Source organism: Mixophyes fleayi, chromosome 7 (assembly GCF_038048845.1).
Source record: "Mixophyes fleayi isolate aMixFle1 chromosome 7, aMixFle1.hap1, whole genome shotgun sequence".
Lineage (NCBI taxonomy): Eukaryota > Metazoa > Chordata > Amphibia > Anura > Limnodynastidae > Mixophyes > Mixophyes fleayi.
Genome location: NC_134408.1, coordinates 115,507,452 through 115,531,785, shown reverse-complemented (window position 1 = coordinate 115,531,785; position 24,334 = coordinate 115,507,452). Strand labels below are relative to the sequence as shown.

The 24,334-nt window shown below is 39.9% G+C and overlaps 1 protein-coding gene across 1 annotated transcript; it reads right to left on the bottom strand.

Moving 5' to 3' along the window:
- Positions 1-2,559: 2,559 nt before the first annotated feature.
- FTCD (formimidoyltransferase cyclodeaminase) lies at positions 2,560-23,043 on the bottom strand. Its single transcript, XM_075178645.1, has 14 exons — positions 22,798-23,043; positions 19,595-19,778; positions 14,993-15,121; positions 12,368-12,456; positions 11,886-12,065; positions 11,163-11,300; positions 10,723-10,854; positions 10,265-10,326; positions 9,287-9,413; positions 8,005-8,166; positions 6,491-6,534; positions 5,084-5,222; positions 3,043-3,138; positions 2,560-2,674 (listed from the first exon to the last, which is right to left on the bottom strand). The coding sequence occupies exons 1-14, from the start codon at positions 22,849-22,851 to the stop codon at positions 2,588-2,590; spliced, it is 1,623 nt and encodes a 540-aa protein (XP_075034746.1). The 5' UTR covers positions 22,852-23,043; the 3' UTR covers positions 2,560-2,587.
- Between the last annotated feature and the right edge of the window lie 1,291 nt (positions 23,044-24,334).

Below are 24,334 nucleotides of genomic sequence, written 5' to 3'. Positions count from 1 at the left end.
CCTGGTAATAGGTTATAAAGTATAGTAATAGGTCGCTGTACTTAAATTTGGTATACACTTGTAGAGAGAAAGATATCTACTCTAAAGGTCAGTTATTCCTTACAACGATAAAGCGCCGTAATTGTAGTTACTATGCGCCTGTGAGCAAAAGGATTTACTTTAAAGGTAAGTAATACGGTTCAGCGGCGAGACACCGCACTGAGAATTATGTTATTTATTTTATTTCATAGACAGAGAGATTCCCCCTAGTAGTGAGTAGTTAGATAGAGAGGCACAGCGCCGCGATTGGCTCCGCCCACTTCCGGGCCGGCGTCACAATAGGTGACGTCAAACCCGGAAGTGGGCGGAGCCAATCGCGGCGCTGTGCCTCTCTATCTAACTACTCACTACTAGGGGGAATCTCTCTGTCTATGAAATAAAATAAATAACATAATTCTCAGTGCGGTGTCTCGCCGCTGAACCGTATTACTTACCTTTAAAGTAAATCCTTTTGCTCACAGGCGCATAGTAACTACAATTACGGCGCTTTATCGTTGTAAGGAATAACTGACCTTTAGAGTAGATATCTTTCGCTCTACAAGTGTATACCAAATTTAAGTACAGCGACCTATTACTATACTTTATAACCTATTACCAGGGGAATCCCTTTGCCTATAAACCCACATTAACAACACTGAATAATGTACCTTGTCGCTGCACTGTGCAGCCTTGTGGCATGGCAGTAACATAGGATGTATGAATGAGTGGTTTCACTGTATTACACTGTCTCCTATTAGGGTGAATCCCTTTGGTTATAAATTCTTTTGGTTATAAGCGCACTATTATAACATAAAATAAGGCGCTTTGTCACTACACTGTACAGTTTATTGGTAAGGTAACAATATAAACCGCACATAAGAGTGGTCTCCCTGAAGTTATGCCATTAGGGAATTAGTAAAGCCACGTTATATATGTTTTGTCTATCTGGGAATATCCAGCGATTCAGCTTCTGACTATGGTTAGGATTCTGATTTATTAATAACAGAGGGACATTCTCCAGTGAGTCAAGATCATAGGGAGGAAGTTCACGTTCTACTGCCATCTAGAGTCTACATGAATACAACAGGAATAGGGTTTTGGTGAATGTAACATAGTTACCATACTATAGGACCTTATAATCATTCTCCTTGGCTATTTCTCACCTTATCTATTGTGTATATACATGTGGAAGGAATTTCTATTTGACAGATCTTCCCCCATTATCAGTACTCTTAAGATTGGCTCCACCACAGGGTTACATTATTTTTAATTCTATTTTTTTCAACACTATTACTTTTAAATACTTCGCTTTTTTAATCAGTTGTATACTGACATACACCTTTTTAACGCATACCATTAAAATATTAGTATTAAACGTTTATTTACTTCACACCTGGAGTGCTTCTTAGGTCAAAACTCTCTTTCTCTTCTAATTCATATGCCATATATATGACCTTAGCACCCCCTCACTAAGTTGAGTTATCCAAGCAGTGAGGTTGGTTGTTGTCTAGTGCGGAGCGGTTTTTCCCTTTCCCCACTTTCCCAGCTTTTCCCTTTGGGAATTCTGGAGTATATGCAAACTGCCATCATAAAAACTGAGGCAGCAGAGTTTGTGACAAATAATGTTTGTGTCATTCTCAAAACTTTTGGCCACGGCTGTACATATTATGGCAATTTATCATGTTATCTCTTGTTGTAGTCATACCCGTCATTAGTTCAAATTTTTAACATCCAAAAGAGATGTGGTCTCAACAAAAATGGTCGTAGTATGGGTAGATCAGTGGCTTTATTCAGCTTTTCCAAATCAGCAATTTGGCAGAAATGCATATTTGACACACTGCATTGTTTCAGAATTAATATTTTCTTAGAATTTAACATCTTCATGCACTTTAAAATACTACATCTTTTTCAGCACAAAAAAATGTTGTTTATTGTTTTGCACAGACATGTCAATGTTTGTTTTAAAACCCAAAAGATCTGTCACCTGCCGGGGTATCGGCAGCTCACCCGACCCCCGGCAAACTTACCTGCCTCCGGCGGTCCGCTCCGTCCCGAGCGCCGCCATCTTGGATTCGGGTCTGCGCATGCGCAGACCCGCAACTTATTAAACCTATGCCTGTCCTTCTATTGGCCAGGCAATCCTGGCGCCAAATACAAAAGGCACTTCCTCCAAACCCTCAGTTGCCTTTTGGGTACCTTAGACATGACTATCTGTACTACTCGTCTGCAAAGCTGACATTCTATTCTAATACCTGTTATCCTACCTGCTGGGTGTCAAACTTCCCAAGAGGGTCTCTGCAGTACTCTAGCAGGGGCCGCGACCTGCGAGCAAGACGCAGCTAAGACCATACTGCCTTGCGGCAGTTCCTGGTGAACACCGTCTGCTCGTTAGACTCCGCGCCCTGTTGGTGTAGCGCTAAACTGTGCAGACCCTAGGATTCGCATTGTAAAGACCTGCTATCGATTGAGACCGTGACAATCTCCTTTGATATCAGTCCTGATGACTAAAGTTTATTAAAACACACAAAAACGAAACAAGTGTGCCTGTAGATTAATAATTTTTATTTAATTAGATCTCATTTGCATCCCAGAAATGTATCACAGATTGAGCACAATTCTTTGCCTCGTCCAACAGCTGAGAAACTTTCTTTTGAGTCTGAAAAATAAAGGTTGCAAATATCAGACCATACAGTCCTCACACATTGAATATTTTCTCTTGGGTAGCACTCTCTGCTCAACACACTTAGGGAATTTGAAATTAATAAGAAGAGCAGTTTCCTTCATAACCAAAACAATACCCCTATGAAGCACTGATTTTTCAGTGCAGAGTTTCAGCTTTTTGTTTATGTTGTTTACACTCAGACCATACAGTCTCAATAAATCTATTTACATTCCCCACCATCCACAGAATGTTCAATGCATCCACAAGTATCCTGTTTAGGGCATATACTTTACTAATGTCTTTAAAGACCAATACTAAAGTCCATAAGCTGTGCTGTAGACCTCTCAGGCCTCACTTATTACCTGTTTCTTAAACTCTTCATCCTTTATATCTCGGAGGTTGATAAGGACATTAAAATAAGCTCCAAACACTCCAGTTTCTAAAGCTTTAGCTGCCACCTGAGGAAACATAAAATTAACAAAAGGTCACCTGTGAGAAAAACAAAAATCAGATGGGAATAAGAGAATGAAATACACCCACAAGTTGGGATGACTGTCAAATGAATGTTGTCCCACACACACAAAGTGATGGGAGTTTTTATAATCACTTTTCCCCCCAAAGGCAAAATAAAAAAGTAAAACAAGAAAACTAGAAGGGCTGTACAGACTATGAAGTGGAACATATTGTGACATAGAACAGTAACAGGTGTGGTCACCATTGCCAAATCCTGCATTGCAACTTAGTTAGATTTTTTTTGATGGTTTATAATGGAAAGCAAAATAAAACTATGTCAATGGACATGGTGATACACTGTGCAAAGCTCTAAAAATACCTATGTTTACAATTCTAAGGATTGAAGACTTGCCTCAGAAATGCACTGAATTCCTTGTGATGTGGGCAAACAGACAACGATTTAATCCTGGGCAATAAATTAAGTACTTAAATGTGAATAGCTCTTGGGGTGTGGCTAGCCAGTCTACTGGGTAGTAACTAAAATGGCAACACTCCCACACCTTACAGATATCATGCCTCCCAGCAGTCCTGATTTAGGAGGGACAATCCCGATTCCAGAGGGCTTTCTGCCATCCTGCAGTTCAGGACTTCAGGTGTGGCATTGAAGGGGGTGTTTTTAGAGAAGGGGAAGTTGGCTTGGGGAGAGCTTCAGATGATGTGCCATGTCACTGTGGGGATGCGGCACACAGCGCCGGTGCTAGGGTCCTTGGCGCCCTAGGCACAGTGTGAAAATCGCCGCCCCCCCCCCCCCTTTAAAAATCGCCGCTGCGCTTCCCTCTCCTCAGCTCCCCTCCCCATGTCGTTCTTTAACTTACCTGCATGAAGCTGCTCCTTTCTGCTCTGTCTTCTCCCCTCCACTCACAGACACGGTCGGGCCGTGATGATGACTCACGGCCTGTCACTGTCAGTGAGCGGAGGGGAGAAGACAGAGCAGAGAGGAGCAGCTTCATGCAGGTAAGATTCATAGCCCCTTCCCTCCTCTCTTCCCCGTGGATTTCCGTTTTGTTTTTTTTTAATTTCGAGGCGCCCTGCAGAGCCCAGCGCCCTAGGCAATTGCCTAACCTTGCCTAATGGGAGCGCCGGACCTGGCGGCACACCATAATATAACATGGCCACAGCCCCTGCTTGTGCCCGCAATATTCAGATTAGAGGTATTAGAATGTTAGGAGGTATGCACAAATAAACAAATGTTTGTGCAGTTTACATTATAAAAACACATTCATTAGCACTTTAGTCATTAAGGGGGGTATTCAATTGACGGCGTGATCGACGAAAATCGAGCGCTCGAAAAATATTACCGTTAATACGGTAATCTGCGCGTAAAAATCGTTAATACGGTAATTTACTCGCTGGATTTCACTGCGAGCTGAAATTCAGCAAGTAATTACCGTATTAACGGTAATATTTTTCGAGCGCTCGATTTTCGGCGATCACGCCGTCAATTGAATACCCCCCTAAGAGTACTACTAGATCTTAAGTACAAATTGACAAGAGCAACCATTAACATTTACAATTATATGCTTGGTATGTAAAAGTTTTCATAACTTAACCGAACTGGAATGTTTGACATTTTATTAGCACAAGTTGTACAGTTGAATGTAAGATATTATTGTCAGTTATCAGAAATGTTCTGCAAAATGTGGCTAAAAGAGGGTGACTGTAGTGTCCTTCAGCCATGAAGCAGAGCATATAGGAGTGAACAAAGTGCGGTATGGAAAGGGATACCATCAGTGAAGCAAAACAATGGGTGTGGTTGGATAGAAAGTATGAAAATTAGCAAATAGAAAAATGTTCACAATTTAAACTTATAAAACAGGTTTGTGAATATAAAGTCACACGACATATAGAACAAGAGAAGTGGCACTATGCAGATCTCAGTATACAAAGTACCTGCAAGTCAGATCTACATGCAGGATTGCCATGTTTAGAGAGCTCCAACAGGGGCTTCCACAATGTGCTGATTTTCTCAGCCAGACTTAGGGGCACAGTCACTGCTTCCTTTAAACCATCCTGTAGAGCTGCAAAACGCCTATGGAGAAATTACAAAGAACTGGTTCAGACAATGACCGATTGATTCATAGCTTCTGGCAAACATACTGTACAGGGCAAAAGGACACAGGTAAATGTAGTTTTTAAAGTACACTTTAAGAGTCCTGAGGGAGAGCAGACGCAGGACAATGGGTAGGGAAGGAAGGGCAAGATACAAAGGCTGCAGCAAAACTTAGAGTTATTGGTCCAATACAAACTAAAGAACTTTCCTTAGTATGAAGCCTGAGGAAGTCTTGCTTTGGAATGTTAAATTTACCAAAGAACATTGCACACAGAAATACAACGTCTAAGTTCTACAGCAGTCTGAAGACATTTACATTGGGGGGGATTAATCCACCAAAGTAAAAAGTAAATTATTGTGCCTATCCCTCAAAAGTTCCACATATACACACAAAGGGATGGGGGGGGGGGGAGTTCACACTTACAGTTATTTAAAACTAGCAATAGAGATTTGAATGCTGTGATTAGTACACATTGAGGTTATTCACCAACAGTGCAAAAGAGGCAAATGTGGAACAACATATAGCAACCTATCAGTAATTGGACTGGCCAACCTGTGGCTCTCCAGCATGATTTGCAAGTAGATTTACAGCCGACAGCTGTCAATGTATGCTGGGACTTTAGTTTCACAACACCCGTTGGGCAGGCCTGCTCTAGAATGTCATTGTATGCTCTAGCCGTGGCCAAACTATGAAAACTAGATCCAGACTATTATTGCTCCTGTACCAAAGGTTACAGTTGGCAGCATGTATTTGGGTAGGAGACGTTCTCCTGACGTCAGCCAAACCCTAATTAGTCTGTCAGACTGCAGATGGTGAATCATGACTTGTCACTCCAGAGTGACTTGATTTCACTTCTTCAGAGTCCAATGGCGGTGTGCTTTACACCATTACAGTCTACGTTTGGCATTGTACATAGTGATCTGAGGTTTGTGTGCGTCTTGCTCTGCCATGGAAACCCAATCCATGAAGCTCCTGCCGAAAAGTTCTTGTCCGGATGTTGCCAGAGGCAGTTTGAAACAGAGAACAAACTATTTTTACGCACTACAGCAATCGGCGGTACTGCTCTGTGAGCCTGTGTGGCCTACCACCTGGCTGCTGAGCTGTTGGTGCTCCTAGATGTTTCCACTTCACAATAAGATCACTAACAGTTGATCAGGGCAGCAATTTGACAAACTGACTGGTTGGAAAGATGGGATATGGATACACAGTACACATATATACACAAACACACTAAAGAGAAGCTCACTTTTGTTGCTCCTCTTCTGTATTTTTGGGGAGCTTCAGAGCGGCCTAAAAACATAAGACACAGAGTAGAGGGTAAAAAGTGAGGGGGGGGGGGAAAGAACACCAAATACATTTACAAAATATTATAATGCAGGTATATTATTAAATTATAATATAGACTTGTTGAGGAACAAACTGCCAAAAGGTTTAAAAGTGAATATTCTCTGTAAAAGGGCAAAGTACAGTAAAAGCAGCAAATATCAGGCAGCAACTTTTTACTGAAATCAAAAGGTAAGGAATTTAATAAAAATGGCAAAGGGTCTGCTACAGAATCTAAGTTTTTGGTTTCTACCTTTTCCTGGACTATACATGATGTATTTATATACAAGAGCATAGAGTGTTTTACTGGTATGATATTAATCAGTTGTCGTTTCTTTAGAAAAGCATAATTTCCCATTGTCAAGCATTTCTTTCTAAATCATATGTCAAGATTGAACTGTTGGACCTTAGCCCAGTAAGAAACGGCTCTGGACAATACACCAGCCTAAAGCTAGGTACACACTGGAGAATTTTCCGAACCGTTATCTACAACAATTGTACCGCCGGCTGATGGTCCAACTGGTTGGGCGATTCAGGCTTACACACTACACACGATTTACATTTAGATCTGTGCTCTTCATCTGGTCCTATAGTTTAGAGAATGACAGCACTATATTCATTCATTCCTGTCACACTGATTGAATTCCTTGTTATAGTTATCCACATGTCATAATGAATTTCGTTAGCTTCTTTGACTGAAACAAAATATTCAGTCTCACAACGAACAAATTATTCCAGCAAACAGCACTTTATATCTTTAGTCACCAGGACATGTTCATTGCCGGCATCAGCTGAAAAGACCAGGGGGCTAAATTTATCAAGCTGTGGGGTTGAAAAAGTGGAGATGTTACCTATAGCAACCAATCAGATTCTAGTTATTTATTTAGTACCTTCTACAAAATCACAACTAGAATTGGTTGCTATAGGCAACATCTCTACTTTTTCAAACCCGCAGCTTGATAAATTTACCCTCGGAACTCTGTAAACTCTATGGAGATCGTCAGTGCATACACACTACATGATCGGAAGGTGATTGGAATGAGATTATTAAAAAGTACAACTAAGCAAATGAAACGACAATGGGCATTTTGGAACGACTGTCGTTCATCATGTAAGTATACACACTAACGCAATATGTGGCCGAGTGATCATTTATCGGGTGATTGGCCTTTTAATTGGCTAAAAAACCTTCAGTGTGTACCTAGTCTAAGAAGGAGAGACTTCGCCACTTGTCTGTACACAATTATCTTAAAATCTAAAACATGCCATGGCAATCCAAGAGTGGGGGGTGGAGTACAACCATGGAGAAAGAGGAAAGTAAAGATGTCGCTATGAGGTTGGTGTAAAGTCACAGTGTAGCAGAGTGTGGGCGTTTGTAGGAAAAGTAAACCATATGAAAATCCAAAGCCAACTGAGGGAAACCAAGATCATGTTTACCATATAGCTTCCAAATGCATTAGAATCTGCATCTACAAGGCCCAACAAACAATCCACTGCATGATGGAAAGGAGGAATCAAGTCCCTCATCAAGTCGTCTAAAGATTCAAACTGACGTTTCCCGTAAGTCATCTGCCCCACCATGCAGCTCAGGGCAGCTCCCTAAAAGGAAAGCATCGCAGTTAGTTATCCAGTTAATAAAACTCCAGAGCAAAGCAACAAGAATGTACCCTCTATTAAAGCCTATGGTGAAACACCTTGAAATAAAACTAATCTGAGCAGGAATTACTTCTGCATTAATAAAGTTCTTCCCCCAAACATGATGCAGAAAAAAAAAAAAAAAAAAACACACAATTTGACCTTTTAACATAAATAGAACATACAAGTTTCCATTTCAAAGCTATGCTCAGCAGATAAGAATAACAAATATTAATTACTAAGCAACATATCAGGCATTTTAGTCATTGCATTGAACAGTATTCACACATTGTGAAATATTGACACAAACAGTAACTATAAGGATAGGCAATACAGTTCTGTTTTCTATATTAGGAACGGTGTTGCAAGTAGTGTTGACATGGGAGGGGGAGAGAAAGTAGATAATTTTACAATCTACCCATAAGAAAGTAGCTCAAAGCTTCTTCATATGTGGTCAAAATGAACATTCAGAAATTGGGTACTTGTCAATTATACAGACACCACTCGAAACGTTGATCCCACCCCTCATACCAAGGAAGCAGTCTGTTATTCCAATACAAGTTCTCACTTCGCGTCCGCTGGCAGAGGAGGGAGTTTGAGATTACTGTACAGTCAACAGGGACCAACTCTATCGGATCTCTGGTCATAAGTGACATGTTCAGCTGATATCGAGTCTCTGGTGCTGTAAGTTTCTGATCTAGGGGTTGGTCCTGGCCATTCACTGTCTTGTTTCTGATATTTGGTATCTTATTTAATCTATGGCTTACATCTTTCTTGGACTGACAAGTAGATAGTGGTGCTTTGGAGCATCCTCTTACAAGTGTCACCCATATAATTAACAAGTACAAAACATTTACTCATCTATACATGAGCGAGACAGCTATTTTGTGGTCTGGACCAATATACATGAAATTACAGCTCATTAGTACACTAGAAAATGAGGTCACTGGAGGCATGAGGTACAAAGTTTTCTTGAATTGATAGGATGAATATTGTTCCAGTCACAAAATGGCTGTATCCAGTGGATATACACGATGGGTACAATTTAAATACTCAATAACACCGATTCACTCAAAGTCCTCACCATTGCCGAGACCGCCGCAGACACAGAGCCTCCACCAGGGGTAGCACTTCGTGCTCTCACACTGTGCACAAACCCCCTCAATGTCTGTGTGACAAGTGCTCCAGACAGGTCATCCTGGACCAGGTACCTGTGAGATATACAGTATAAACCTCACAACTGCGGTGTAAAACACAATGTCAGGCAAAAAAAAAGTAAATAAAAACGCACACTATGCACTATGCTCCCCTTCCCCTACAGAATCCTTTTCAAACTCCTCACCACCACCACAAGACTCTCTCCCAGTCTACTGCCTTTTATATCTCTAACCTCCTCTCCATTCACACTCCCTCCCGCTCCCTGCGCTCGGCCAATGACCGCCGCCTCTCCTCCACTCTGATTACCTCTTCCCACTCTAGAATCCAAGACTTCTCCAGCGCTGCCCCCCTTCACTGGAACGACCTCCCTCGCTCCATCCGTCTCTCACCCAACCTGTGCTCCTTCAAACGGGCACTTGAAACTCACCTGCTCCTTAAGGCCTACCAACCATCCACTTAACCTCTCATCTCCTCTGCTCGTTCTCCCCTGGCCCCTCTTTTCTCTCCCCTTTGCTTCACTGGCTCCCTTCTGTGCCTGATTTTGTTTACCCTCCCTTAAGATGTAAGCTCATATGAGCAGAGCCCCTCTTCCCTCCTGTCTCCATACCTGTTCTTCCGCTCCGTCTCTACTGTATTTGCCTGCCCGGAGTTTCTGAAGTATTGGTACTTTGTTTTTATTGTTCTGTACTGTTTTACCCTGTATAGTCTACTGTAAGTAGCGTGTACGGCGCCTTACAAATATTATTATTATTATTATTATAATAGACAGGGTGCTAAAATAAGGGAATGCGGATATTGGAGTGAAGGAAAAAGTGTAGCAGTGGAACTAAACATCAGGTGTGAATCGGATTAAAAGTAAATTATTTTCTTAATTATAACATAAGATGCACCAAATTCCACTCACTCAATGACTCTTTTACGAGGTTCAAAGGGAGCCAGAGAGTCCAATCCAAGCCGGTTAATTACCTACAAATCGAGATCACATAGTTCAATCATATGAGACACTAAAAAGAATCTGTATCAAGAATTATATGACAAGATTGTTGTAATGTTTTTAGCACTCAATGACAGTTTTGTAAAATGGTAGTTGTGGGAATGATTTATTAAAGTCCTAGAAAATTATAAAATGTAAGTAATAATTCAACATACGAATTGTTGGGAACCTATAAACTCTAAAGCCCCTTGAATTTGTTTCATGCAGGAATCAGAGGTAACATTTAACGGCTTGTAAGTCTCATGCATTTGGACAGTGACTTTTTATTTTACTTTCACAATTTTAAGTAGTGAAGCAAATTCTAGAGGAAGGTCTCTGTTGTATTTTGTATAATGAGTGGTGTATATAACGAGAGAAGAGAGTCTTACCAGTCGGATTTTGTGTTCCTCTTCAAGTATGAACAACTTTTCCTCCTTGATATAATACTCTGCAGAAGTCAACAGAGCTTGAAGAGGAATCAAACCGACCAGCTGTGAGCCAACAACAGGGAGATTTATCTCCTGAAAAAAAGACGGAATTAACTAATATTATTTTAAAAATTAGGTATTGGTGTGTGCAGGACAGAGAACCATATATTAGGAGGGGAAAATACTTGTCAAGTTAAAATAAATTGATTAGGTTTATTTTGTCTTGAAATCTCGAGTTATAATTTGCAAAAATATTGTCATAATATAAGGCGGGGGGAACTATATAGTGTTAATATAATACCTTATTTTATTTGTATATTAAGAAACATAAATAGTAGTTTATTTATTTACTCAACAGTACCATATAGAAAACCAAAGGGTACAGAAAAGAGATCAGATACCTTGGCATCTTTGCAGCTTTCCTCATATACCGCATGTAGAGGGGTGATCTCATAATCCAGTAGGTTTGTCGATACTTGCGCCATGTTCTCTTCCTGGAGAAACCACCCAATAGCCTGTACTTTTTTGAGACGTCCAGGCTAGGATTTGGGATGAAAGTGGGATAGCAAAAAGGAAATGTTTTGATGTATGAATTTAATAACTAATTTCGATGGCAAACTACAGTCTCATTAGCATTATGTGGTCCTTCTGACTGTGTGCTCAGAAACGGATTGCATCTTGCAGACCACAAGGTAATAGCAACCAACAGGTATCAGACAGCCCATAACAAACGGTACTCTAAGGGATATATTTACTACACTGTGGGTTTGAAAAAGTGGAGATGTTGCTTATAGCAACCAGATTCTAGTTATTAATTTAGTACATTCGACAAAATGACAGCTAGAATCTGATTGGTTGCTATAGGCAACGTCTCCACTTATGAGATTTTTATTCGTTGTGTGAGAAACACCAATATAGCTATAAACAGAAATGTCTTATTTTTAGGGTCTCACGGAACATTACACTATGTCAGTAAAATATAAGACATATTATGGTTGAGGTGTGTGCTTGGCTATGAACCTGGGTTTGGAGTCTTGAGCATCTTAGCAGCTGCCATAATATCTTGTATCCTCTTTATATTTATACAATAAAAACTAATAATTTCATCACAATTTGCTTCTTACCTGTCCTTTCCCGCGGCCACCTTCTCTGATGTTTAGTGCAATGCGATGAGCCAGTTCTTTGGTACTCAGTAGATTTATATTGTATGCAATGAGAAATTTGCGGGCTCCACTTACAGTTGCCCCCCAACTTGGAATAAAGACTGGTTCCCCAAAATCTGGATTCCATTCTGGATTTTGTAGCTGAAAAGAGGGAAACACAAGCAAGTAATAGTTCACAAAGCAACAAACAAGTCACAAATGGAACAGAAGTCTTGTGACAAAAAAGTTAAAAACTTAGACATTTCAATAAACTCAACACACATCATTATAGACATGTACATTGCTGTAGATGAGACTTCCTAATGTTTATAATTCCCTTTACATCCAATAGTAGCAATTTCTCTAACGGTCATAGTAGCCAAGTATCTAGAGAAGAGATTCCTTAAATAATGTCCTTTTTATTTTCATACGCTTAAGACCCATACCCTAGAGACCCCGTGTACCTTGGTCGGCAGTGCTTCATATTCTCCAGCCCTCACAGCTGGTAGAGATCTTCTATTTTCACTGCGAGCTGCTTCTCCATACAAATACACTAGAGAATAAATGTGAATGGCAGTTTAGCGCACACACACAACCTCTAAGCTACACACTATGACAATATTACAGAAAACACTAATAAATTCCTGTCCTCTGAAGATTATTACCCTATACCAGATGTTTCAAAACCTATCTTTGCCTCCATTTGTCTTGATGCTTTCGAGTTTGATCCTGCATCCTGCGTTACTACCCAAGGGATATGGTTTACCAATTATGCTACTATATAACTGGCATGAATTGACATAAACAGACAAGTGGAGGTACCAAGATACCAGTTCCTGGGGGAGGGGGGAGTTGTGCCAATCAACATTAGTGCCTAGCCTTATTTACTGTGCCTAGGTTTCTATTTATTAATTAGTTTCAACCCTATACAATAAGGGATTTGATTCTTTGTCTTTGTTGATACATTGTTATCTTTCATTCACATGTCACTTGTATTATTGGCTGCTAGTCAATAGTGAGACATGTTTCGAGTTTTGTTTTTTTAAACCAACTTTCAATAAAGTCCAATAAATAAACAGTTGTCCTACATAATTATCCAGGATTAAGGCAACAAGAGAATCAGAGCTAGATGATTGGAGATGAATCGGAGGCAAGATGTATAAAGATGCACGTGCGTTACAAAATTGTAGCTAAAAAAAAAAGCTAAAAACAGTGAGAACATACTCTGCAGTATGTTGTATTCATCTCTAAATATTACAAATGGATATTTATATCAAGTACAATATAAATTCTCAGTATATTTGAAGGTCATATCTTGAGCCACATTGAGACCAGGCTGAAGGGAGATCATAAATAAATCAGAGGGTTCTGCAAAAAGACTTGAGTTTCATACCACAATATTTGTTCTTTTAAGGATTTTAAAATCCTGGAAAGTTTATGTATAGTTTGTCTGCAACCTTGAGAAAGGTAGCCTGATCCCCACTGAAATGTCAGTAAAGACAAGTATCATCATCATCATTTATTTATATAGCACCACTAATTCCGCATCGCTGTACAGAGAACTCATTCACATCAGTCCCTGCCCCATTGGAGCGCACAGTCTAAATTCTCTAATATAGACACACACTAACAGACAGACAGAGAGAGAGGGAGGGAGAACTAGGGTCAATTTTGATAGCAGCCAATTAACCTACCTGTATGTTTTTGGAGTGTGGGAGGAAACCGGAGCACCCGGAGGAAACCCACGCAAACACAGGGAGAACATACAAACTCCACACAGATGAGGCCATGGTCGGGAATTGAACTCATGACCCCAGTGCTGTGAGGCAGAAATGCTAACCACTAGGCCACTGTGCTGCCCGAGTATACAGAATATCTATTTCACAAATAATTGGGAGTGCTGCCTGTACACAGTTTGTCATGTGATGAAAGTTTGGACCACTCCCAGTGTGAGATAGATTATATAAACACCAGGCAAGCCATTTGTGTGTTTGACTGGTGTGATTAAAACACACAAATGGTTAAATACTGTTGTTGCAAGTACCATAGGTCATCTAAGAATTTGACTGGAGGATAACTGGATGTGTTCATTCTAATCTTTAAAATTTAAAAACTATTTAAAGTATGACTATTTTTGTGGCCAATCCTAAGTGGTATTATCAGGCAGGGTGTTTGGGCTCTAGGAAAATTTACAGAATATTTACATCTGTGAACACCTAATCTAGATTTCTCTAATTTTCTGGTCAAGCAGGGGTAACCATAATCTCAGTAGCATGGCTAGCTGCAGTGAGAATGTGAGAGGCCTGAGCTGCAAAACTGCAGTAATTCTGAGCACTAAATCAGAATTACTGATTAACCATTTACCAGTCCAAAAACAGGTGGTTCTGCCTTGTTCGTGACAAAGGTAGGAGTGTCCTGGATTATTCAGCCTTCATCTCACACACACCTGTTAAGTGTCAGTATTTAGCATCTAATCAACATGCCTCCCCGCAGCTTTGTTTTTTAAGGACCATTATTCCTTCCAGCAACACCAAACATAAGAGTACATCAGGTTTCCTTTACATTTTTCTATAAATGTTTACCATACTCCCTCAAGTCTTTACAAGTTAAACAACATTTCATATTATTTTGCCTTCCATTCTACAAATTAAAAGGATATTTAAAGTTTTTATCAGTTCATGGCTTCCTAGACACCTGCACTGAGAGTGGAGGTATTGTGTCTGATCCAGGACAGTGAGGACACCCTCCATAGACACTTCAAAGTCCATAAAGCTAAAAAGTTACCAATACAAAGGATGCCAGATTCAAAAGACAATAGTCTTCCCTGGTAGACGAAGCCATTGTATGAGCCAGGTAAAGGTTACCATAGGTAGAGGTACCTCAATCTATAAAATGCACAATATCAGACATTGTAAAAAAATTATTAAAAAAAAAATGGGGTATTGACATTAACTCAAAGGAGCTGATAACTTGATCCCTCTTCCAGTTACACATACTGGGATTCTATTTGAGGTACCTTTAGGGATCCACAGGTTGAACAATCCATTACTAGGCTCAACAGAGGCTGCACGATTATGTGTTTCCCTCACCTGGAACATGCAGTTCGCTTGCCAGTCTCTCTGCAAAGATGTTGGCACAAGAGACACATTCTGCCATTGTCACATTCCTGACTGGAATAAAGGGACATACGTCCAGAGCCCCCATACGAGGATGCTCACCTATAGAAGAAAAGGAAATACCTGGTTAAGCAATTACATAACTCCATGTCACGGCCAAGTGTGCACAGAGTGTATGTGCAGGTGTGTTTGAAAATTCTGAAAGTGTATAATACTGTTTGTATCAATTCCCAACCATGGCCTTATCTGTGTGGAGTTTGTATGTTCTCCCCATGTGTTGCATGGGGTAGGTTAATTGGCTGCTGTAAAAATTAACCCGTGTGTGTGTGTGTGTGTGTGTGTGTGTGTGTGTGTGTGTGTGGAAATTGAGACTGAAAGCTCAAATTGGGCAGCAATTGATGTGAATGACAAATATTCTCTGTACAGCTCTGCATAATTGGTGGTGCTATATAAATAAATAGCATTCACAATATACAGCAGTAGGTATATTTCTATACTATGTAGAAATATTATGATTTAGAAAACAAGTATTGTATTACTCTATTAAAACAATACATCTGTAGTTAAACAGAAGGGGTAATGCAGAAAGAAGTTCTCATTTGCCATCTCGTTAACTAGTCAAGAATGGTTCAAAGCCTATTCTTTTTTTTCTTTTTTTTTAAAGGCAAAAAGCACACAGAAAGGTGCTTCTCTGTTGATGTCCCCTGGAAGGTGCAAAATGCACGGAATTAAAATGATAGTAGACCAGGGGGTAAATTTATCAAGCTGCAGGTTTGAAAGAGTGAAGATGTTGCAACCAGATTCTAGTTATTTATCATAATCATTTATAACCTCTCCACTTTTTCAACGCAACAGCTTGATAAATTTACCCCCTGATCGCCATAATTTTTGAGTTGTTGCAAAACCGAATAGAAAATCTTGCTCTACAAAATGCAATCTTAACCTCTCTAAGACTGCAAAGCTGTTGTAAGCCAGAAAAAGGTTTAAAAAGGTACAAGATTCTTCAAAGCTGTATTTAAAAAATAAACAAATCTCTAGATGCTCCTTTGGTGCTTGAAGCTTTACCCAAGCCAGCTTATGAGCCACCATCATACCGTTCTATAGGTCTCCTGACTATTAAGACTATATTCTTAATTGTGATAGGCTTGCAAGACAGGGTTTGAGTTTCTGAGATTGTCCAGGCAGAACCTGAGTGTTTGAAATTCTATAATAACAGTTTAAAAACCAGTATTTTAAATTCCTTCTATAGTTTGTGTGGGTTTCCTCCGAGTGCTCTGGTTTCCTCCCACACTCCAAAACATACATGGTAGGTTATTTGGCTGCTCAACAAAATGGACTTTAGTGTGCTTGTGCCAAGAAATTTAGACTGCAATTTCCAGCGGGGAATGGATGATGTGATTGGCAAATATTCTCTGTACAACGCTCCGTAATATGGTGGAGCTATATAAACAAGTTAGGATAGTTCTAGAGAAGAGGTGCTCAAATACAGTCTTCAAGAGCTACCACCAGGTAATGTTTTCAAGATGTCTGTCAGTAGAAATAAGTGGGATAATTGCTTTTTACAGTTGATCATAATTGCAAACACACCAGTCATAACTATTACTTGTCACTTACACCTGCCCTGTAGCTGGTGCAAATGATACGACCAACAAGACGGACCTTAGAAATGCCCAATGCTTTAATAGGACACTGGTGTGCGTGCTCAACCTTGGCAAGCCCTTACAGTACAATGCCTATATGCATATGCCCCTTCCCTTCCCCGTTCAGCTCTTTAAATTGTAGGCAGTCAGAAGTGTCTCTTACATACGAACATGAATTGCGGTTTTTGGCATAAGTCTCAGATTTACCCATGTGCAAAGTGAAAATTCGCAAAAAAAATAAAAAAAGCTACGTAGATGGACCTGTGTGTCTATTATGTGTGCCGTCAGCTGAATGGAGGGTAGAGCTACGTTCATTATTAATGCAATTATGGACAATTGGCAGGAATCTAAAAGTACTTTAAATATGAAACAATTTTCTTCATTTACTCTTGCTTTGAAATACTGAAGGTAATACTGTAGCTCAATGGAAAAGCTGTTCCACTGCTCCAAAGGTACTAAGGGGTATATTTATCAAACTGCGGGTTTGAAAAAGTGGAGATGTTGCCTATAACAACCAATCAGATTCTAGTTATCATTTATTTAGTACATTCTACAAAATGACACCTAGAATGTGATTGGTTGCTATAGGCAACATCTCCACATCTTCAAACCTGCAGTTTCGTAAATAATACCGCCAAGACAGCTTTAACTAATTTAAAATGGAGTTGAATATACTCACTATCCAATTCAAGCATTCTCTCCCAAAGCCTACAGTTAAACTCAGATGGAAAAAAATCAGTTTAGCAAACCTAATTTATTTTTTTTATTTTCATATTCTTGCATACTGTATTTTCATCTGACCAGTCAATATGTTTTTATGCCGTGCCACAAGACATTAAGGTGTATAGCCAGTGGTGAATTAAAATAGAGGTGGGGTCCTGGGGCAAAAGGGAAACTAGTTTACTCAAATTTTGTTCCCTCATCCCAGTCAGTCTGTTCTGGGCCAACCCTGGCATCAGGGTCCTCTCCAGAGACCAGCTACCATATAAAAATGTCCTGCTGTTAACAGTGGGAAGCAGCTCCCAGCCTTGATTGGCACAGCTCAGGATAGGATACCTAGGTTGAAAGAGAGGGTGCAAAGCAATCTGGTCTGGTCAGAGGGCTGAACCACAGAGGACTCTGCCTCCTACTGTATTCAAGCATCTGCAGTACAGGCAAGTGTGGTGGGCTGGATATTAATGTACTGTTGGGGCAGGTGTGGGCTATTAATGTAATGTGAGGGCATTGATATAATGTATTGAACAGCTGGAGGGGCCTATTAATTTAATATGGGGTCTCAATGTAATGTGTGGTTGGGATGAACTATTAATACTGTGAGGTCTATTAAATGTGAGGTCAATTTAATGACAGGGATGTTTAGTTAAATGAAATTAATTATTAAATGTGAATACCATTAATTTAATGTTGGGCCTGGTTGGGGAAAGGAGGCCTATTTATTAAGTGTCTGGGTTGGGGGCGGGAGGGGAGCCAAGAGTGTTTATACACTTTTCCAGGAGGTAAATTGTACCAGGATCCAGCTAAACAGCAACAGAGGAACTGACACCACCAGTCCCAAGCAGCAACTGAGCTTAAGACACCACCCAGTCCCAATTTCACAACTTTAACTTTGTCCCCTGGAGGGACAGTTGGGAGATATGTCACACTACATGCTGGACTGCTTGTAAAGGAGTGAATCGGACAGTGGTGTGCATGGCATTGCTGGTGCTCAATGATGTGGGCATACAGTGCAGAGCATCAGGGGATAGTGGAGGAGGCATAATGTAAGCCAGGCAAGGAGAGAAGTATGTGTGCGTGTCTGGACCACACGAGTCTCGCCTACCTGTCAAAAGTACATTATGCAGTGCACCAGGTCTTTCAGGATGCCACATAATGTACAACATACTTGCCAAGTTCCTTGAATGTCAGCGAGACTCCCTGAAATAGGGGTGATCTCCCTCACTCCCTGAAGAGTCTGGCATTCTCCCTGATGCTGAGCCAGTACAAGACGTGGTTGGCTTCGCCATCTGTGGCATGATGACAGTTCAGAAATTGTGTCCTATGTCCATGTATTGATGCCTATGGAGGTGGCCATTTTCATGGAGACCAAGATTTAATCAAAGACTGACAGATAAGACAACATGACTTCAGTAATGGAGACAGAAATGTAAAAGACACTTCAGTCTCTATAGATTCATTAGCTGCTTCTCTTTAACACATAGTTACCTACTCTCCTGGAATGTATGGGAGACTCCCGTATTTCTGGGAGACCTCCCAGAGAGCGGGGCAATCTCCCGGTTCTCACCCCCGCAATAGATAAGTGGCAGGGACGGGGCTTAATGACGCCAATATCATGTCACCTTAGCCCCGCTCCTGCTGTAATGGCCAAAATTGTGACAACCGTTTAGGGGGCAGGGCCAAAATGATGCGATTCATCAAATCCAGCCCCCGCACGCCCACCTCCCCAGGATCTCCCTGAAGCCAACTAGGAAAAGTTGGCAAGTATGATGTACAATCCAAATGAAATTGAGACTTTTGTGACGTAGAGGCCCACAGCACACATACAGCCCAAGGCCCTAGATCATCTTTATCCACCACTGCATATACTAGCTGGAACCATTGTTCCCTCCCCAAGAGGAAATGGGAGAATTATGAAGGAAATAAAATTACTTCTGCACCACAAAGAAACTCATCATATCAATGTCTTATGGTGTAAATATAATTTCCACATTGCTCAGCATAAGGGGACAATGGCTAATAGGTTCAATGATATGAAAATTATCAAAAGTAATTTGAAGAAATGTTCTGAAAACAAACTAAGGCTCTTGATAACACAAGATGACATACTTAAAACTGTAAAAAAAAATAAAAATAGTAATGGTAAAAAATACAAATGTGCAACACAAAAGGTTCTTAAAATTGAACAGCTGAATAGATGGTGGCAGAAGCAGTCACATACCTTTGTGTTTGCTCATGTCTATCATCTTAAAGGCAACACGAGCTGCATTTAGGGCCCCGTCAACGACTGCCTCTGGAGTACCCACAAAGGTGTACACTGTGCGATTAGTGGATGCTCCAGGGTCAACATCCAGTAGTCGACAACCCTCCGTCTGAGAAATGGCTGCTGCCAGTGCATCAATAATCTGGTAGTAGGGACATTCCAAGAACAGTGAGCGTTTGTTTTAATTATGGAACAATGTTTGTGTCCATGCAGCCACAGGGCTATATTTATATATGCACATATACACATAGTATGCAGTATAAAACAATCAGAGATAGAATGGCAGGCCAAAAGCAATACTAAGAGGGTAATATGATGAAACAAAAATATATTTGGCATAATTGTAATAATTATTTTTATCTTATACCGTGTACAGGTATTCCTCACTTAACAACCTACCCATTTAATGACCACACGGAGTTACGACCAGGTTCTCCCTGGGTCCTCATTGTTATAATTGCTGCTGTTTGTAGAGCTTTACTGTACACATGTTTATTTTCTGTTATGCAGTGTTATGTAATGTAAAGCAAACTAACAAAACATAGTTTTCTTTAGTCTATTTCTTCATTCAGAATCAATAAAAATGATTACAATACATGTAGGTGCATATAACAGTACTGTACTCACTTAGCGACCAATTCGCTTAACGACCTAGTCGTAGGAACGGAACTCTGTCGTTAAGTGAATAGTACCTGTACACCAAATGTACGGCAACATTTTCTATATTTTCTATTCCCTGATCCCAGGGGTTAAGTTAATTTAGAAAAAAAAATAGGCAAGAAGTCAGGGCAAAGCGGGTAGTAGTGAAAGCGGTAATGCAAATTAGTGGGTGTAGTTCAATTGAGGGTCAGGCTTTCATGATACTACTTACCGTATATACTCGAGTATAAGACGACCCGAATATAAGCCGAGTACCGCAGAAAACTTATTGACTCGAGTATAAGCAGAGGGGGGGGGGCTTTTCAGCAGAAAAAATGTGCTGAAAAACTCGGCTTCTACACGAGTATATACGGTAGTTTAAAAAATAATTAATTTATAAACAATTCAGAATTGAATTGGTCACATCCCAGCATAGAGAGCAAGGGACAGAATATACCACACACTTCCACACACTTTGAGAGAAAGCATCATGGCAGCACAAAGTATAATTTCCATATTTGTGAACTGATGCCTAACGAAAAAAAAAAAAAAAAAAAAAAAAAAAGTGTCCTTGTTGCTCGTTTTAGTTTAAAAACTCATCAAATGCTAATAATTTCTCACATTTCACAGCACTTAGTCACACACAACTTATCTGTCCAAATAGGCACGAATAATTAACCCATTAAAACTGGATGTCATTACGACAGAGCAAACTCTGCACCTCTGCAGTGAATATGCCATATTGTGATATCATGCACATTTTTGCTTTATGTGTATGGCTCTCCCATGAAGATTGCCAGGGGGTACACAATTTGTCAGTTCCAATGTAAGGAGCTGGGTATCCTCGGCTAAATGAGGTAGAGCACACATGCAAAAAGGAAATGTTTTGTATAGAATGAGACATTCTAGGGACATTTACATCAGGGATAGGATAGAATGAGGAGGTTGTTCCCTGGTTAGCTGGTGGTCAAAGGCCTCTTTCTCACTGCAAATTTTGATCATCAATTGGATGTTTTTTTTTACCATCCAGATACATTTCCTGCAGGTAAGCACATTTATATATGCCCAAATGCCCATTTAATAAAAGTGATCAAACACACTACCGTGACATATGTAATAAAGACTGCTATGATGTTCCCTCAATCATGAGGATTAATTTAAGGTATTTTAAAAGTTAAAATGGAGCAGTATTTACTGAGAAAAAAAATTAAAAGTTCAATTTTAATTTTTTTTTTTTTAAAGGTTTGACCCACAATCCTGCAAACATAGGAAGGATATTATGGGGACAGTTCCCGAAAATGGAATGTGGGCATGAGGCAGATAAATAGGTATATTTGCACATAAACAAATGCCATGCACGTCCCCAATTTGACACGTAACGTTACGGCTATTTAAAATTAGAATAGATATAGCTGCACATATCATCATCTAAATCATACTTACCAACTTGACAAAGTTGGTTTCCGGGAGAGGTGGGCGTGATGGGGACAGGGCCCCAAAATGCTCATCATTTTGAACCCGCCCCCCATGACGCAAACGCGGGGCCAAACACCACGATTCACCAGGAATCGCAGCATTTGGGAGCCAATTCTGCCCACTTCCTCCGGGATATTGCCACACTCGCCCAGGAGTCCGGGAGATGCTCGCAAAATGCGGGAGTCTCCTGGACATTCCGGGAGAGTTGGCAAGTATGATCTAAATAAAACAGAAAATAGAAAGCATCTTGCGCTACATCCACACAGGGGATCCCCAACTACCTTTTTTTTGGTCGCCTTGTACATAAGTGTGGAACATGAGGCAGTCGTTATTTTCAGTCCTGTAACTGAGGCTTATGAGCATAGTTTTCCTTTTTTAGGAACCCATTTGCATAACTGAGGTGTGTTTTAGGAACAGATCTGAAGCATTGTTTCAATTACACTCCAAAACAAAACAAAAAAAAAACCAAACACCCACTGTCTGGATGTTGCACAAACATGCAGTGTTGCCCCTATCAAATTCCAGATTTACTGGTTTTCCTTGGTCAAAATCTCAAATTTCACTGTAAATTCCCTTATCAAAATTTGTACTTAAAACAATGTTGTAAATACATAAGATGATACATTTAACAGGAACAACAATGGATGAACTGAAAGACCAGGAAAATGTGGAGGGGGGTGCTAAGTGGAAACACTGCTTACATGGGACTAGGCAAATAGATCTTTAACAGATTCCTAAACAACATAAGTGTAGAAAAAAACATTGCTCCATTATATGGTTTGTCTGAGCCACAGTATATTTTTAGGGTTGGTGTTGGATATCTGTATTAAGTTGCTGATTTGCAGCATGGATCTGAACAAAGTGCAGTGCAGGTATCTCTATCTAGTTTAAAATGAACTGCTCTGGCATAGTCAACATACACACACACATTTCTGTCAGTCAGTTTAACCACCATCATAGAACAAAACAGCCATATGAATAATCCTAAGCAAACAATGACCTACATACATGTTGATAATGTATGCATTGTCTATACAATTTCTCACCTCTTTGTTCTTTCCTTCAGAGAAATTTGGGACACATTCCACCAGCTTGGACATGTTTTCGTTCACATTCACTAATTACCCTCTTTGAAAACTAGCAGCCTCTCTGGAATGCTACTCAATCAACTTTGAAAAGTGCTTTAAGTCCAGGAGTAACAAATCAACTAATTGTCTGCGTCCTTAGGATGATCAGAGAGAGAGAGAGAAAGAACGAATGCTTTCAATGTAAGGGGAGGAGAGGAGTTTTGTTTGGTGGGCATAGGACTTGGTTGCAGACAGACAAAGGTACTGATTACTTCCTTTTAATATTTAACAAGATGTTATGCAAGTTACCCAAAGCAAACAAGACTGAAAAGATTATATTTTAAAGTGTTCAAAATAAGTTTGAGTAATAGACCATCTGTCAGGAGGAATTGCCTACAAGCATTTATAAATAAGAGAATTAGTGCACTTTTTGTGCATAGGAAGTTTGCAGGAAAAATGTTGTATGCTTTGCCTTTCATTTAGGAAACATTCTTACATACCTTTACAAATAAGACTCACCTGAAAGCAAACATCGGGTTGAATACAAGCATAAGTGCAATATCCGTGCACAAAACAGATCATGCTATAATGCCAGCAGGAATATAGAAAATGCATACACATCCTAATGCATCATTACACAAGATAGACAGCAGAAGAAAATCATGGCCAAGGCTCATCGCAAATATATTGAAGTCCATTCTGCAGAAAATATATATATATATATATATATATATATATATATATATATATTTTTATATTTTAATATATATTATACACTGGACAATTTATCACATATAAATATTTGTTTGTTTAAATATAAAAGCTAGTGTACATATTTAAATAGAAATTACATCCTGGTCTACATAGGAAACATTCAACATCGGATCCACACATGATTTCAGTAATAATACAAATTAAGAATAGACAAACATACTTAACTAAGGAGTATGGGATTATATTCTGCACAGGGTCACTAGGTGAAATGTGTAGCCTAGGCAGACATATTTAAGACTATTTCTAAACATAATGAATGGTTGTATCGTTGACAGTTGAGAGGTATCATCATTATCAGCTATTTATATAGGGTCAATAATTCCACAATGCTGTACAGAGAACTCACATCAGTCCCTGACCCATTGGAGCATACAGTCTAAGTTTCCTAACACACACACACACACACACGTGTCAATTTAATAGCAGCCAATTAACCTACTGATATGAATCTTGAAGTGTGGGAGGAAATCGAAGCAATCACAGGGAGAACAGATAAACTCCACACAGATAAGGCCATGGTCGGGAATCAAACTCGTGACCCAAGTGCTACGAGGCAGAAGTGGTAACCACTAACCCACTGTGTGTATGCTATTATATCTATGTCAACAGGTAGCTGATTCACCTATGACATTAGAAAACATATGATAGTCCGCCATAGAAGGAGTATCTACCATATTGTCCTTCTGCGTCAGACTATCTATCATACTGAATTCACCTATGACTAGGTGAACTGACCCGTGTT

Excerpts from the sequence above, each read along its gene's own strand:
- FTCD (XM_075178645.1), bottom strand. The coding sequence starts at position 22,851 with ATGTCCAAGCTGGTGGAATGTGTCCCAAATTTCTCTGAAGGAAAGAAC. Across the intron at positions 15,122-19,594 it reads AGACATGAGCAAACACAAAG|GTGAGCATCCTCGTATGGGG; the intron begins GTATGTGACTGC and ends TTTCTTCTATAG. Across the intron at positions 12,066-12,367 it reads ATGAAGCACTGCCGACCAAG|CTACAAAATCCAGAATGGAA; the intron begins GTACACGGGGTC and ends CCCTCTTTTCAG.